This window comes from Manis pentadactyla, chromosome 6 (genome assembly GCF_030020395.1).
Source record: "Manis pentadactyla isolate mManPen7 chromosome 6, mManPen7.hap1, whole genome shotgun sequence".
NCBI classification, from domain to species: Eukaryota; Metazoa; Chordata; class Mammalia; order Pholidota; family Manidae; genus Manis; species Manis pentadactyla.
This window is the reverse complement of record NC_080024.1, coordinates 132,940,472-132,955,797: the sequence shown is the minus strand read 5'-3', so window position 1 is coordinate 132,955,797 and position 15,326 is coordinate 132,940,472. Positions and strand designations below refer to the sequence as shown.

General features: G+C 50.2%; 1 protein-coding gene across 2 annotated transcripts in view; it reads left to right on the top strand.

Annotated features, from left to right (window-relative positions):
• Window positions 1-15,326, top strand: part of LOXHD1 (lipoxygenase homology PLAT domains 1) — a 53,051-nt gene that overhangs the window by 14,855 nt on the left and 22,870 nt on the right. For both annotated transcript variants that reach the window (XM_036918677.2, XM_036918678.2), the window contains 5 exons: window positions 2,886-3,095; window positions 3,222-3,357; window positions 5,804-6,012; window positions 6,877-7,062; window positions 9,884-10,011. In XM_036918677.2, the coding sequence (XP_036774572.2) occupies window positions 2,886-3,095; window positions 3,222-3,357; window positions 5,804-6,012; window positions 6,877-7,062; window positions 9,884-10,011 (869 nt within the window). The remainder of the gene's footprint in view (window positions 1-2,885; window positions 3,096-3,221; window positions 3,358-5,803; window positions 6,013-6,876; window positions 7,063-9,883; window positions 10,012-15,326) is intronic.

Sequence of the window (15,326 nt, the reverse complement as noted above, 5' to 3'; positions counted from 1 at the left end):
TCTTAACCTAATCTGTGGTCTTGCCCGTGGTCTTGCGCACATGGGGACCAATCAGTGGGGTGTTTACTAGGGGTCTCCTGACGTCCGATCCTCAGCCAGGCATGCCCTTAGTGTTGAAACATTTGCTGTTGTGAGGAGGCAGTTAGCTCTGGGACAAGGAAAGCCAGTGTCATCTCAGTGGGTCTGCAGCTGGCTAGTGACCCTGTGAGCCAGGCCATCTGGAAGGAGCCCCAGCCTGACCACAAGGTCCCAGGGGAATTGGCCCCATTCGCTTGCTCCCATTCATTTCCTCCATCAACCAGATAGGAACCACTAACCCTTAGTTTTGATTTGCTGCTTCTAAGTGGGAATAGTAATGTGATATCTACTTAGACCCCTGGACTCAAATACAGGACAAGAGCTGTAAAAGCATTTTGTCTCAGGGAGAAATCATTTCACAAACTTTCCAACCCCCACACGTACAAGAATTTTTTGGTCACCCCAAAGAGTTCAAGTGACTCGAATTAAAACATGTGAAGTACCTAGAGCCATGCCTGGCACAAAGGTAGCTCTTTATTAGCGTTGGGTACTGCCAGGGCTTGGGAGAGCTCACCCTTCCCCTGCCTGGAGCCGATTGCGGGCAAATGCACTGTGAGACAGTAATGGGCTGCATTCGGCTGGAAGATCAACTTTTGTTTATGGCTGTATCCACAAAGCCTGGCACAGAGTGGTTACAATAAATATTTCTTGGGTGAATAAATGCATGAAAGTATAAATGAAGGTGATGCAGTCCATTCTCCTCTGTGTTCACAGATGTTTTTCTCTCCTAGCAATTGTTACATTACAAGAAAAAATCTTTATCCCCATTCTGTCCCATCCCTTTCTCCTCCTCTCCTCTGGCCTTGATATCCCATCAGGGAGCTAGAGCTACTTCTGGCTTAGTCTTTGATGATTTATGTGATTTTATGTTAACTGATGAGCATCTAGAAGCTTCCACTTCTCTCTTTGGCATTCCATGTTTCCAAAGTGGAGAGACCTCCTATTAGCTACTTCACAAGTGGGGTGACCAAAAAAACATTTGCTTCAGAATCCAGGAGTCACCCTTGACCCCCCAGTCCCTGTCAGTACTCCCTCCCCACCCACATCCCATCAATGCCGGGTCTTGAGGATTCTCCCTTCTAAATCTAAAGAGCAGCTTAGTCAACCCCATTATCACGGGGCCCTTCCCAATCTTACCTTGCTTATTGAACCCGCTGATCTCCCTGCTCCAGGCCCCTCAACTCCAGTCTAGTCTCCAGGCTTCTTCAATTACCCTGTCAAAAGACGACAGAGCCACTGCAACCTGTCAGGGGCCTCCACTCATCCCAGATCTGGCCAGAGCCCTTGGTAGGATTCACAAAGCATGGCCCCACCTGCCAGGCTGTGTGGAATGTCCTCTGTAGACGCCTGGGCCCCAGTTTCCAAAATGCTCCACACTCTCCCCTGCCTTCCTTTCTTTCCAAGCCTTTTCTCTGCATCCATGTCCATGTGCCCATAGAAAATACATAATGCTTTTCTGTGGTTTTAATTTTTTTACCTATAGTAGCCTATATGGATGCTTCTTCAGCTTGTCTTTTGGCTTGGACATTTTTCTGTGTTAAGGCATTCAAACATAGATGGAGCTGGTTCATTCTTGTAACCCCCACACACATAACACTCCACTCATGACGTTGCCATGGTTGTTTAGCCATTCCCCAGGCACTGGACCTCAGTGGCTCCCAATTTTCCACTGTAAAAATTATCCTGCAGTAAAAGTCCTTGTGCATATATAAAGGCGTTCCCCTAGGACAGATGGAAAGAAGTGGGTTGCTGTGTCACAGTGTGTGCCGTTTGTGCTCTAAAGAACCCAGCTACTTGCCAGCACCCCAAGGCCTGCACGGGTCCACGCCTGCTGTCAGCCGGGCACCATTGACCTGCAGTTTCCCAGCCCACAGACTGACTGCCTGGCTGCCCAGAACATCCGTTCCCCCATCTTCAGCTTAAAGCCACCACCTGGACAGTCTCCCAGCCCTGCCTCTAGTCCATGGACAGGTGGCTGCTCCCCCCCTTTGGGCTGGAATCACCCACCTCCTCCCCTGCCTGCCTGGGGCTGTGAGGCACCCAGGAGGGTCAGCAGTATCCTATTGTATTCATCTCTGGGTTCCCAGTGCTCAGCACATCTTCTGGAAGGAAAGTGGTGTCACTCAAGGTCACCTGTCCCTCCTCCCCTCCCTAGGCTCCTGTTGGCCACATTCAACCTGTGTTTTGACCCTGCCTCACCCAAGGCCTAGAACGCCACTTCTCTCTGAGCTATCCAAAAAGAATCCTGTGTCCAAAAGTGTAATGTCACTTTCCTGAAGGTACAGTCAGGGACCCAGAGGAGGCCTTATGTGCCATCCCCCACGGACCCCTCCTGAGCCAGACTCCAGGCATCCCTGAGCTGTGCGCAGCCTTGCCTCCTCCAGAGCCTTCGCCCTCCATCTCCTCCCGGGCAGCTGGCTCCTCTGACTGCTCCCAGCTTCCCCCTGGGAATTCAAGGGTGATTTCACCTCTCCCGGAGCTCTTACCCTCCAGCCTCCCACCTGAACTCATGCCCATCCTCAGCACAACTATGGACGTCCAGGTACCAGGACTGACTGAGCCCTCTCACCTGTCCCACCCGACCCACACCCCTCATCAGAATCCATCTTCCCAACACCCCCATGGCTCATGCCAAGAGAAATTAGGCAGCAAAACAGGGCCCTTGTGGAAGTGAGGCCTTGGAATACCAAACACTCTGTGTCATGTGCACGGGCAACAAAGCAGATGGGAAGCATCGAATGGATGGTTAGTGTGGGTGGAGGTGGGGGACGCCACCTGACCCAGGTCCCCGCGTCTGGACTCCCCAGGCCGACACCTTCATCATCGAGGCCGCTGACCTGGGTGTCATCTACAAGATCAAGCTCCGCCATGACAACACCAAGTGGTGTGCAGACTGGTACGTGGAGAAGGTGGAGGTCTGGAATGACACCAACGAGGACGAGTTCCTGTTCCTGTGCGGGCGCTGGCTGTCCCTGAAGCGGGAGGACGGGAGGCTGGAGAGGCTCTTCTATGAGAAGGTGCGTGGAAGGCAGCGGGGGAGTCTGGCTCCGCCAAGGCCTGCCGGCATCCTCAGAGCTGGGGGAGGCCCCAGGGGGCGGAAGATGCCGGAGCTGTAATGGGCTCCGTGGTGCTCCCCCGGACAGGAGTACACTGGGGACCGGAGCAGCAACTGCAGCAGCCCTGCCGACTTCTGGGAGATCGCCCTGAGCTCCAAGATGGACGATGTCGACATTGCCACAGTGACGGGGCCCATGGCCAGCTATGTCCAGGAGGGCCCAGGTAAGCCAGGCAGAGGGCTCTCCAGAGGAGCAGCAGGCATAGGGACATGGTCTAAAGCTGTTCATGGACAGGCACTATGTTAGCCCCACCATCATCAGACTTAAATCTAATGCTTTAACCTACTGCCAATTTCCATCTCCACCACCACCCTGGGAAGGCAGTGATTAGCCCCCTTTACAGATGGAAAAACAAAGGCCAAGAGAAGCTAGGGCAGTGATGTCCTTAACTCACTGATCCACCACCTGGAGGGCACCATAATAAACACTGCCCTCACGCAGTCTCAGAGTATCCATTTAGCCCAGAGGGCCTAGGACAGTTCTCATCAGATGAAGTGAGACTCCCTGGCATGTCAGTAGAGCATCAGAGGACTCAGCCATGCAAACATAAGGCGTGACGGGCGGTGGGGGGCAGGAGGGGCACAGAAGATGTCCTAAACTGGTTTTGGGGGATGTGAGTTCCATTTCTGGTTCTGACAATAATACATGTGGCCTTAGACAAGTTACTCTTTGGGCTTCAGTTTTTGCTCCATGAAGCAATATTGCAATGCCCTGACAAGTTCATTTTTCCAACCAGACTTTTGAGGTAAAGCATTTCTATATTTGTCTGTTGGGCATTTAAATGCACTGCCTGTTTGTTCAGTTCTTTTAAATATAGAGTGTGACAACCACTGTATTTCCCTCCAGGAGACCACATGGTGGGTCTGTAGGGTTGGGGGAAGAGAGAAGATTGTTTTATATTCTACCTTCTCACTATGTGAATAAATGATAGGACCCACAAAAAAGTACCTCTCCTTAATTAAGCACTATGATCAACTGGAGAAAGGCCAATGGGACTTCCCTTGTCAAGATGAAACAAGGCCCTGGGCAGGTACAGAAAACACTGCAGGTAATTCCAGGCAGGAAGGTCTAGTTTGGAAACCTGTCAAAGAGAATACAGATTACCTAACCTATAACTCACTACCACTAGAGCAGTGTCTCCCAAAATTAGCCAGGAAAAGGGTTTCCAACTTATATCAGTTAGTAACTGCAAGAGACAGAGACCTAGAGATAGTGGCTTAAACAAATGAGGGATTTTTCTTTCCTCTCACATAAAAGTTCACAGGTAGGCAACTGGGATTGACACAGTAGCTCCAGGGAAGTCAAGGACATAGATTTCTCAATCTGATCACTCCAGCAACCTTACAAGTGGTTCCCAACCTAAAGGTTGCCCATGGTCCTAAGATGACTGCTAGAGCTCCAGCCATCACATCCATATTCCAGGCAGTGTGAATGGAAGGGTGGGGGCAAAAAGGTGACCCTCCCATTTGAGCCAGACCCTTTGAAAGAAATTTCTCCAGAAACTGCTTACATGTCATGACCACGACTAGCTGCAAGGAGAATGGATACTGGTGGTCAACTAGAGCTCTATGCCACACTACCTGAGTAAGTTTTTATGCTGAGTAATCTGGTTTGTTTTGGAAATGGATGCCTTCTAGAACTTCCATTTACTGTGTTACATATACAATACTATTTTATTGTTCTTCCCCAAATTCCTACTTTCTCTGAGACCTTGCTATTGCCAACCTCATTGTTTGCTGGCCACAGTACCTTTTCCAGGCATCTAACCCTATGTACTTGGTGAGAGGCTGTCGTTCTTACCATACTTCACATGGGAGTGCTCAGTAGAACTAAGATAATTGGTCAGCAGGGCTTTTTTTTGTTGTATTATCATTAATCTACAATTACATGAAGAACATTATGTTTACTAGGCTCCCCCCTTCACCAACTCCCCCTCACACACCCCATTATAGTCACTGTCCATCAGCATAGTAAGATGCTGTAGAATCACTACTTGTCTTCACTGTGTTGCACAGCCCTCCCCATGCCCCCCCTACATGCTAATTATACATGCTAATCATAATGCCCCCTTTCTTTTTCCCCACCCTTATCCCTCCCTTCCCACCCATCCTCCCCAGTCCCTTTCCCTTTGGTAACCTTTAGTCCATTCTTGGGTTCTGTGATTCTGCTCCTGCTTTGTTCCTTCAGTTTTTCTTTATTCTTATACTCCACATATGAGTGAAATCATTTGATACTTGTCTTTCTCTGCCTGGCTTATTTCACTGAGCATAATACCCTCTAGCTCCATCCATGTTGTTGCAAATGGTAGGATTTGTTTTCTTCTTATGGCTGAATAATATTCCATTGTGTATATGTACCGCATCTTCTTTATCCATTCATCTACTGATGGACATTTAGGTGTCAACAGGGCTTTTTAAAGTGGCAAGGAAGCTCCCTTTGATCTTCACATGGGAGTTACCAACTCCTTCATTCCTTAAAGAATAGATGTTCACCATAGAACACTCACTGATTGGGAAAGCTCTGTTGTACTTTGTCTCAGGGGCAGGGAGCTGAGCTCTCTGCCTGCAGAGGCCCCATTGTGAGGCAGGGCCCCCCATGATCCCTTGCAGTTATTCCCTACTATGTGTCAGTCACCACTGGGAAGCACAAGGATGCTGCCACTGACAGCCGCGCCTTCATCTTACTCACTGGGGAGGATGACGAGCGCAGTAACCGCATCTGGCTGGACCACCCCCGAGGGAAGAGGGGCTTCAGCTGTGGCTCCGTGGAGGAGTTCTATGTCGCAGGCTTGGATGTGGGCACCGTCAAGAAAATAGAGGTGCTGGCCCCTGGGGCCCCGGGGTGGTGACCACCCCCAGGAAGGAAGGAGCCGACCTATACACAGGTGGGAGGGGAGTGGAGGGCTGGCAGAGCAACCAGCCTGGAGCCCCATCTCAGAGCAGGTAGCCAGGGAAGATCTTCTGGCCTTGGCCATCAACTACCTGGGTACCTTGTCTGAGTAACCTGCCCCTCCAGGACTCCGTTGTCCACCCACCCAATGGGAATGCCCTATGGATTGGTTCTCTATTGCTGGGTAACAAATTAACACAAACTTAGACACTTAAAACTACACAAGGGTATCATCTCACAGTTTCCTGGGTCAGGAGTCCAGAGTGAGTTAGCTGGGTCCTCTTCACAAGGTCTCCCTGGGCTGGAATCAGGTTGCTGCCAGGGCTGTGGTCTCATCTGAGACTTGGAGTCCTCTTACAAGCTCACTGGTTATTGGCAGAATCCATTTCCTCGCAGATGTAGGCCTGAGGCTACCAGTTTCCAGAAGCTGCATATTCCCTGCCATGTGACCTTCTCCAAAACATGACAGTTTGTTTCCTCAAGGCAAGCAAGAGACAGTCTCTTCTGCTTCAAGTCTCCCTGACTTCTTCCATCTCTCACATCTGGAGTCTCTTTCAAAGGCCTCATCAGATTAGGTCGGGTCTACCCAGAATGATCTTTAGATTAACTTCAAGTCATCTGATCAGACACCGTAATTTTATCTTCCCAATCTCTTACTCCTCGTGGGAGGGACCCGGGTTGGTGGATGCAGAGCACATTGGAAGGAAGCACCAAGGAAGAAGGGCAGAGTGGGGAAGGGGCTTCCCTCCCACTTGTGCCCAGATCTTCACGGCCCCGGTGTGTCCCCCCCTAGCTGGGCCATGATGGCGCCTCTCCCGAGAGCTGCTGGCTGGTGGAGGAACTGTGTTTGGCCGTGCCCACCCAGGGCACCAAGTACATGTTGCGTTGCAACTGCTGGCTTGCCAAGGACCGAGGTGACGGCATCACCTCCCGTGTCTTCGACCTCCTGGATGCCATGGTGGTGAACATCGGGGTGAAGGTATAGCGGGGAGCTGGGTATGTTCACTGCATTGAAGGGAATTGCAGGTTGAGCTGGAAGAGCAGGAGGGGAAAAAAGGGATGCAGGAGGCTCTTTACTGGAGCAGTGGCAGGCACTACAGCTTGCTACCTGCGAGACTTGCTTTGCTAGGAGCCAGGAGACCCAAGTCTCTGAGTCTGCTGCTGTGTGGCCTTGGAAATGTCACCTGGACTCTTTGCGTTTTGGTCTTTTCATATAGTATATGGAAATAATGCTTTCCATTCTATTCTGTGTAAGATCTTGATGAGAACTAATGAGATCATGAAGAGTTTGCAAGCTCTACATAGACATGCAGAGTTGTTAGTCTGCAAAGGCCCCTCAACACCAGTAGGACAGTGATGGGGACAGATAGCGCTTGGGATACCGTGAGCACCTGGGTCTCACAGTGCAGTGATTGCTGTCTGCACAAGACCCTCTTAAAGTGGAAAAGGCTGGAAGGCAGGAGTTTTGTGGTTCCACCGCTAACTGGCCAAATGACCTGGGACAAGTGGTATACACCCATAGGTCAGTGCCAGGCAAGAGGCAGGATGTCTGCATGCTGGGGCCCAATGACACACAGCCAGTTGGTGGCACAGAGGCCTCTGGTTCAGGTGACCCTGCAGGCTTCTTTTTCTGAAAAGTTGTAGGGTTGACAGAAGGCTCCAGCCCTCACCTCTGTTCCTGAATCCAAACCAATGTGCTACTAGAATTAGGGAAGGAGTTGTCCCACAGAGGTAAGAGGAAATCACCCTGGACCTGAGTGGGCCCTGCCTAGATTGTCTATGGAAATGAAGGCAGGGCCAGGCTTTAGGCTCTAAAATCCTTGACAGGCAGGAGGGAGGATGCCTGCCCCTCCCCTGCTTGAGAGCCAGAGAGCAGAACTTCCTGCAGCTTAGACACCCTCCCCTCCCTTACCCAGACATCTCTACCAGTGGCCAGGTGGACGGTGTGGGTGGGCACACAATTCATCCAGGGACCTCTGTCCTGACCCAGTTCCCAGCATACCTGTATGTGCGGGGGAGTGCTGCCCGCCAGCATATGCACACTCCGCTCAGTACGGCTGCATCTCCCTCTGAGCTCTTCAGTCTGAAAACCCAGACCCACGCCCCTGTTATTCACGTTACAAAATCATCCAGGTTTGTCACTTCACAAAGAACCACAGGGTTCTTTGGCCAGGCCATCTCCCCGGGATGTCTGATAGCAGACCAGAATTACAAAAGCCCTGCTTCAGTGTCTCTTTCTGGAAACACACCTATTACATAAAAAGAGATGCTTCTGTATAAAGAAAAGAAAGATAGACACAGAGAACACAAGAGTCTAGAGGGACCAGCCTTCAGGGGCCAGCCCCCATGAGGCCACCAAAGCACTCATTTTGATCATTCTGTTTTTTATGCCTGTCTGGGTAAGAGCAGAAAAGTGTCAGGCCCCTGCTTTCATTCCCATAGCTCCCCCGCCCATCACAATGCCCTTGATAGGTGCTCGAAGAGAATTTTCCTGGTAAAGCAAGAGGCTCTTCAGTCATTTCCTTGGCATGCAGGTACTGCAGTTCTCCACTGGACCAAGCCTGCAAATACCAGTTCTAAACTTGCAGCATGTCAGTGAAGATGCTGGGTGCTGCTTGGAAAGATCCAACAGCCAGCATGCGCAACATCGGAGACGTGATCACTGTGACAAATAACTTGGGTTCTGAGTTTGAAGGCTTCTGGTTAGTGGGGACAATGCACAGGTGGCAACACAGTGTGACAGCACCTAGGGAAGGAAGTATGTTCAATGGAGATGGTCAGCCTGGCATTTCCTCGGCCTTGTGTGTAAACCTCTTCTGAATCGTTGAGATCTAATTCTAGTGCTTGGGCACCTGGTGAGAGGGAACAGAGCAAGAAGCCAGAGCAGTGGGGAAAGAAAGGGAAAGATGGTCCCTCTTGCCACCTGGCTGCCTCTCAGAGGAAGAATCAAGGCAGGGGCCTCAGTGAGGTTACCCTCCTGCAAAGAGCAGGCTGCTCCCTTTCCCTCCAGTGGAGACAGAGGGAATATATCCTCTTTGCCGCAAACCCCAAGCAAAAGGGCAAAAAACCCTAATCTAAAGGGCAAATCACAGAATAGGTGTTTGGCCCAATTCCCAGGTGAATGGAGGCAGAGCCCCCTTACCCAGCATCCAGCACACTCTTCAGTCACTGGCACTCAGGGTGTGTGCTGGCTGCAGCACCAAGAAGGAAGGGACACCCAGAACCCAGAACGGCGCTGCTGCTGACGCCATGCCACGTGCAGGCCTGGCGCTGTGCATGCGGGTGAATTATCTGTAGCTCTCATGACGCTGCAGTCATTGTCCTGATTTTACAGCAGAGGAAGCAGAGGCAGGGGAGGGGAGGGCATCTGCCCAGGTTCAACAGCTGGCAGGCAGCAGATCTAGGATTCAGATGGTGCCCTGGGTATGGCTCCAAAAGCCACTGTCCTGCCACCACGTGCTGCCAGAATGCATAGACCTAGGTGAGGATTTGATTGACAAATCGATTAATTTGATTGACAATTGTTTAACAGGCTTTCAGTCCTGTTTCTATTGCACACGTGTTCTATAGAGAACATACTGAACTTCTCTCTAGCACTGCCCTGGGCACAGCCAAGGACACAGAGAGCCAAGGCCTGACTGGTGCTCTCTGGATATTTGCAGTTGATTGAGTGGTTGGGGGGCTCTTTTCAGAAGCACAGAACTTGGAGAGTGTGTGGTCTTGCCCTGGTGGAAGTGAGGCAAGTCGGTGGGGTTGGAGGGTGAGGCCAAGGCTCAGAATCCCCTTCTCTCTCCTGGCAGGTACTCTATGAAATGACGGTGTGGACGGGTGACGTGGTGGGTGGTGGCACTGACTCCAACATCTTTATGACCCTCTATGGCATCAATGGTAGCACAGAGGAAGTGCGACTGGACAAAAAGAAGGCCAGGTATCCAGAGGCGACCTCTGCCCCTTGCCCCTCTGCTCATCCAGTCTCCACCCTCTAGCCCCACCCTGCCCTCAGCCAGACTGCTTCCCTCCTTCTCCCCTCATACCGGGGCCTTCCAGCCTCACATCTTCATCCCTGTGATTTCTGCCTCCTGGAATGCCTTTCATCCACTCCTTTCTGTCTCAAGACCTTTCTCTTCCAAGGACCAGCACAAATCTCCTTCCTCCAGGAAGCCTTCCTTCCTTCTCCCTCCCTCCCTCCCTTCCTCCTTTCCTTCCTTCCCTCTGTCACGCAAAAGTGTTTAATTTAAGGCCTGCAGATAAGTCAGTAGCATTTGATCATTGTGAATCTCCTGCTTTCGTTCACCGCACTGTAGTAATGTAAGGTCTTCACATTAGAGGAAGCTGGGTGAAGGAACACAGGGACTCTGTTCTATTTTTGCAATGTTCCTACAAATCTAAAATGATTGTGCAACACAAAAAAAGAATTTTTTTAATATTAAAAAATGATTGAATACCTAGTATGTGTCAGGCACTGTCTCAGACACTGGAGGGATCATACAACCAGAAAGGGAAGAACCCCAAACTCCCGGAGCTGAACGCCTGGGGGAACCACAGCAATAGCATGAATACCAGTGTGGGCTTCTTCTGTGCATTTTTCTAACTGAATGTAGTGACACAGTAGTCCTCCCTGCAACCCTGTGAGGACCATTATTATCATCCCTATTTACAGGTGAGGAAACTGAAGCATAGCAAGGGGAAGTCATGCTGTTCAGGGTCCCAGAGCTGTAAGCAGTGGAGTGCATATGGCCCCAGTCTTAAGCTTTAGGTTCTACTGCTTCTTAAGATAGTTGTTAGTAATGACAGTCAAGGGGGACTTCATATGGTTCTTGCTATCTGCACTTTTCATTGTATCCCCAGCTTTGTTCTGGGTTTGGGCTGGTTTTCTGTGTCCCCCAAACCATTCCCAGCCCCTGATATCTGAAGCACCAGAGAAACTCAGAGCCCAAGCCTAGGATTTCTAAAACCCACCCAGAGCCACTTGCCTCTGGACGCACGCAGCCGCCTCCCCTAGGCCGGAGGGCAGCATCCAGGGCAGAGCCCGTGAGGCCAGGGACACTGCCGACCTGTGCGGCTCAAGCCTGGGCGTCTGATGAGAACAGTCTTTGCCCGCCTTCTCTTGGCGCTCCTGCCCTCTCATCGTGCACCTGCCCTTTCCTCCTGGAACTCTTCCTTGAGCAATGACTGATGATGATACTAGTAATGGCTGCCGTTCACTGAGCACCTACCTCAATGCCAGGCAATCAGAACCACTCGTTAAAAATATCAACTCACAGCACCCCTTGTAATACACACCTACAAATAAGGGGTCTGAGACAGAGACGTGAAGTAACTTGTCCAAGTTCACATGGCTAGTGAGTATGGGGACTGGGATTGGAGCTCACACAGTTGGGGAAAGTCAACAAAGGCCAAATAAGAACAAGCAGAAGCTCTTTCCTTAGAACTTGCTATAGCAAGGTGTCAGCCACCATCACTGGTTTGGTAGAGTCCAAAGGCTGTCAGGAGCTTGGGAAAGCTTTCTGGTGAAGCATTATTTTTGGCATGGAGAAGCTGGTGGTGGGCTAACTACAATGGGGGCATCTTACATGGTTCGCTTGGGGAGCATATTTGGATTTCTCTGGTTAGTCCTGAGTTGGGAGTGGGGGCAAACAGGGGACCTGGCAGTCCTTGCCCAAGTCCTGACCACCATGGGCCTGCTGGTGCTGAGGCCATGTTCTGGCTCCCTGGGCTGGTGCTGTAGAGCTGGTGGGTCAGCATTCTACTCTCATATATAGTCTTGCTATTGTCCATTTATATTTTCACACTATTACAGTCTTTACCTCTATTCTCTGACCCTAATCTCCACCCCAACCCCAAATCCCTGGATTTTCTTGGATTAATTATCCTGCCCCTACATTCCACCTTATTTTGCAGACATACACAGACTTCATTGCTGGTGAAAGAGATACACACCTCCTTTCTGGTAGTATCTTAATTCCAAGCATGTTGCTTGAAAGTTACATTATAAACACAACCATTTGTAAATGCTTTGAGGCACCTTGTTAAAGGGTTTTGCTTTTCTAAGTAAAGACTTACTTTTTGAGGATGGCCATCATTTCTTAATCACTCTGGTTTGCCAACTTAGGACTCTTACCCAAGGCATGTTTTGCCTCATTTCATTTGCAAGTGGGCCAATATTTGATCTGTGTTTGGGAGACCTTGTTATGGGTGTCAGCACCTTGACCTGGAAACTTGGGTTTCAGTTGTGTGCACAGCTTGGTGTTGAGCAAGATACTCACCCTAAGAAATGGTGTGTGACCAGAATACAGGCAGAAACATGCATGCATACACACAGAAGACATTGTGTGGGTTTGCCTGGCACAGTGTTCTTATTGTCAAATGCTGTACTCAGAGGCCAAAGTTGATAGCAATTCACTTGACCCCATTTCCCCAGTTGAAGTCCCCAACTTCTTATCTTGCCACTTTGGGAGAAATTGTTCAATAAACTAATTCACACTGAGATGCTGGTGAATTAATGTGGCATTTGAAAAAAAGGATGCCCTCAAAAGGTAATGCTTAAACTCAAGGAGTGAATCTCTAACAGTGGGATTTGAAGCAACTGGTATCCAGTGAGTGTAGGGGCTATTTTTAGACAAGGTATGTGGTTTTCTTTAGAGGGAAGTGCCTGTAAGGAACCATTCCTAGGCCCAATGGAGACCCTGTGAACTTGGAGATTCCTTGGAGGGGAAGCAAAGGAGATTTACAGAGTTCTGTTGGGTTTGCCCTTCAGGCTGGTCTCCTGGCTTTCACTCATGCTTGATGCAAAGACGAGTAGAGGCTGAGCCCAAGAGAATGCAAGCAGAGCGCAGAACCCAAATGAAGTTCCAGTTGCCATTTCAGGAGGCAGCTAGGAGCTATTTGACCAGTGACCATGCCAGAGCTGTGATAAGCTTGTAGGTTTTGAGTCTTTCTTCCACAGCACTTGGATATAATGCTGCCTGGCTAGCAATAAAGCTCTGAGAATGGAAAGGGCCCATCTGGGGACTACGGGAGCAGGGAGTTGTTGGGGAGGCTGAGTCCTTCCCTCAGTGGTGCTTGGAGGCAAGTACCAGGGGAGAGAAGAGGAAGGCAGGCTGAGGCCCAGGGACTGCCGTCTTCAAGGGCACCCAGGTCAGGTAGTTGCTGGGGGCCCCTCGGACACATCGTCTTCAGCGTAGAGGCTGTTCTTTAAGAAGACAGCGGCAGATGTGAATGTGCACTGGGCCCTGCCATGGCATTTGAGGATGGTGGAAATTTAGGGTCTTTTCAGATTTCTCTGACTCGAGTCTTCCCTAAAACCGCCACAAGGATGCTCTGGCAATCGGCAAGCAGGTGGGTGCAGCTTCCTGATGCCTCCCTATAGCTCATGGGGGCATCACCGAGGTCGGTGACCTCAATGGGCCCTAAGGAGGAGTCTGAGGAGCCGGAGTCAGAGGAGCCTGGGGCTGCAGGCTCGGCCTTTTGCCCCTCGGTCACATCTGCGCCTGTGGACACTTACCCCACCACTGGGGCAGTCCCCCTGCTACTCACCACGACTCAGAGTTATCCCTGCACCGTTCCAGGGTGGTCTCCCCTCCCCTGCCCCTTTGGTGGTCCCAGAATGTTCCACTCATGCCACTTGGAGGGTGTATTCATTTCCTGAGCTTGCAATAAAAAGTTATTGCAAACCTAGTGGCTTAAAACAGCACAAACTTATCCTCTCACATTTCCAGAGGCCAGAAATCTAAAGTCAGCGCCACTGGGTAGGAATCAAGCTGTGGTCCCGGCCACACTGCCTCAGGAGGCTCTCGGGGAGACCCTGTCCCCTGGGTCTCCCCGCTTCTGTGGCTGCCGGCACTCCTCAGGCGGGGGCACATTGCTCCGCTCTTCAAGGCCAACACCTTCCCATCTCTCTCTGCTCCGTCTTCACATCACCCCATCCTTTGCGTATGTGTCAAATCTCTCTCCCTCCCTCTTGTAAAGAAGCATGATTGCCCCAGGGCCCACCCTGGGTGGGGTATTTCTCGGCCTGCCTCAGGGGCTATGACCCACATAGCAAGGATCTGAAAAGCCTGCCATGTAAGGAACAGCCAAAAGTTCCAGGGACATTCAGTTTTTAACCTTTTCATTATGAAATATATATGTATTTATCTTCTTATATGAGCTATGTCAATCAGTATAATTCAGTGTGCTCTTTGACATGGGTTACTCAGAGACTATAGTTTTATTTATTTTTATCCAGTCATATATGTAACTCATGTAACATGTACAGCATACATATGGATATAAATCATAAATACTTATAGAGCAAAAACTCATGCAGCCACCATATAGGCCAAAAAATTAAACATCCCCAGTTCACTCTACATCCCTACCCCTAGAAGTAACCATTATTGGACTTTTAGGGTTTTCTTGCTTTCCTTTACCATTTTACCCCCCACACTGGGCATGCCTCCCTTAACAATCAGCTCCCATTTTGCCTGGATTACAGTTTATATATGTGAAATTAGACTATGGGTATCTTTTATATCTTCCCTCTTTTCTCCACATTAGGTTTTTCAGATTTCCCTGAGCTTCTGTGATTTGCTCATTTTTCTCACTGCCCAGTATTGAGTTGATGAACACTTTGGGCCTGGAAAAGAGAGGTCTGGAAGCTTGTTTCAGGGAACTAGGGAGGGAAGGCAGTAGAGGCACTGAGATTGGCCAAACTGTTGACAATTAAACAATTAGTGCTGGTAGGCTGAGCTGGGGCCAGTGCATGGAGGCCCAGCTCAGTGCAAAAAAAAACACAAACTTTTAAGGAGTTGGCCATGGCTGTCCTAAGAGGGAAAGAGCTGCCCAGCTGTGGGGCCCCATCAGAGCATGGGCTAGATGGTGATTGGTATGGAGAACCCAGACTAGAAGGAGCTTGGTCTAGAAGCTACAGCCAAGGCTCTGATCCCAGCCAGCCCTGAGAGCCCCAGCCGTGCTTCTAAGATGCATGAAGGCAAACTGCCTGAGCAGCTGCCCCAGGGAGGTGAGCTTTGGACCGTACACCCTTCATTCCCACCTTCCAGCCAGTCCCTTCCCAGGCTTCCTACCTGCAAACCTTCCCTCGCTTCACAGCAATGACTAAAATTCTTCATTAAATCGTTGCCCTTCCAGCCTAAGGCTTTGGCCCTAGTTAACCCTCAGGATGTTCTAAACAGAAGCCAGTGAGTGAGTGAGTGCTGGGCCCTTTTTCAAGTGCAGCCTTTGATAAAAGGAAAGCAGAACAGG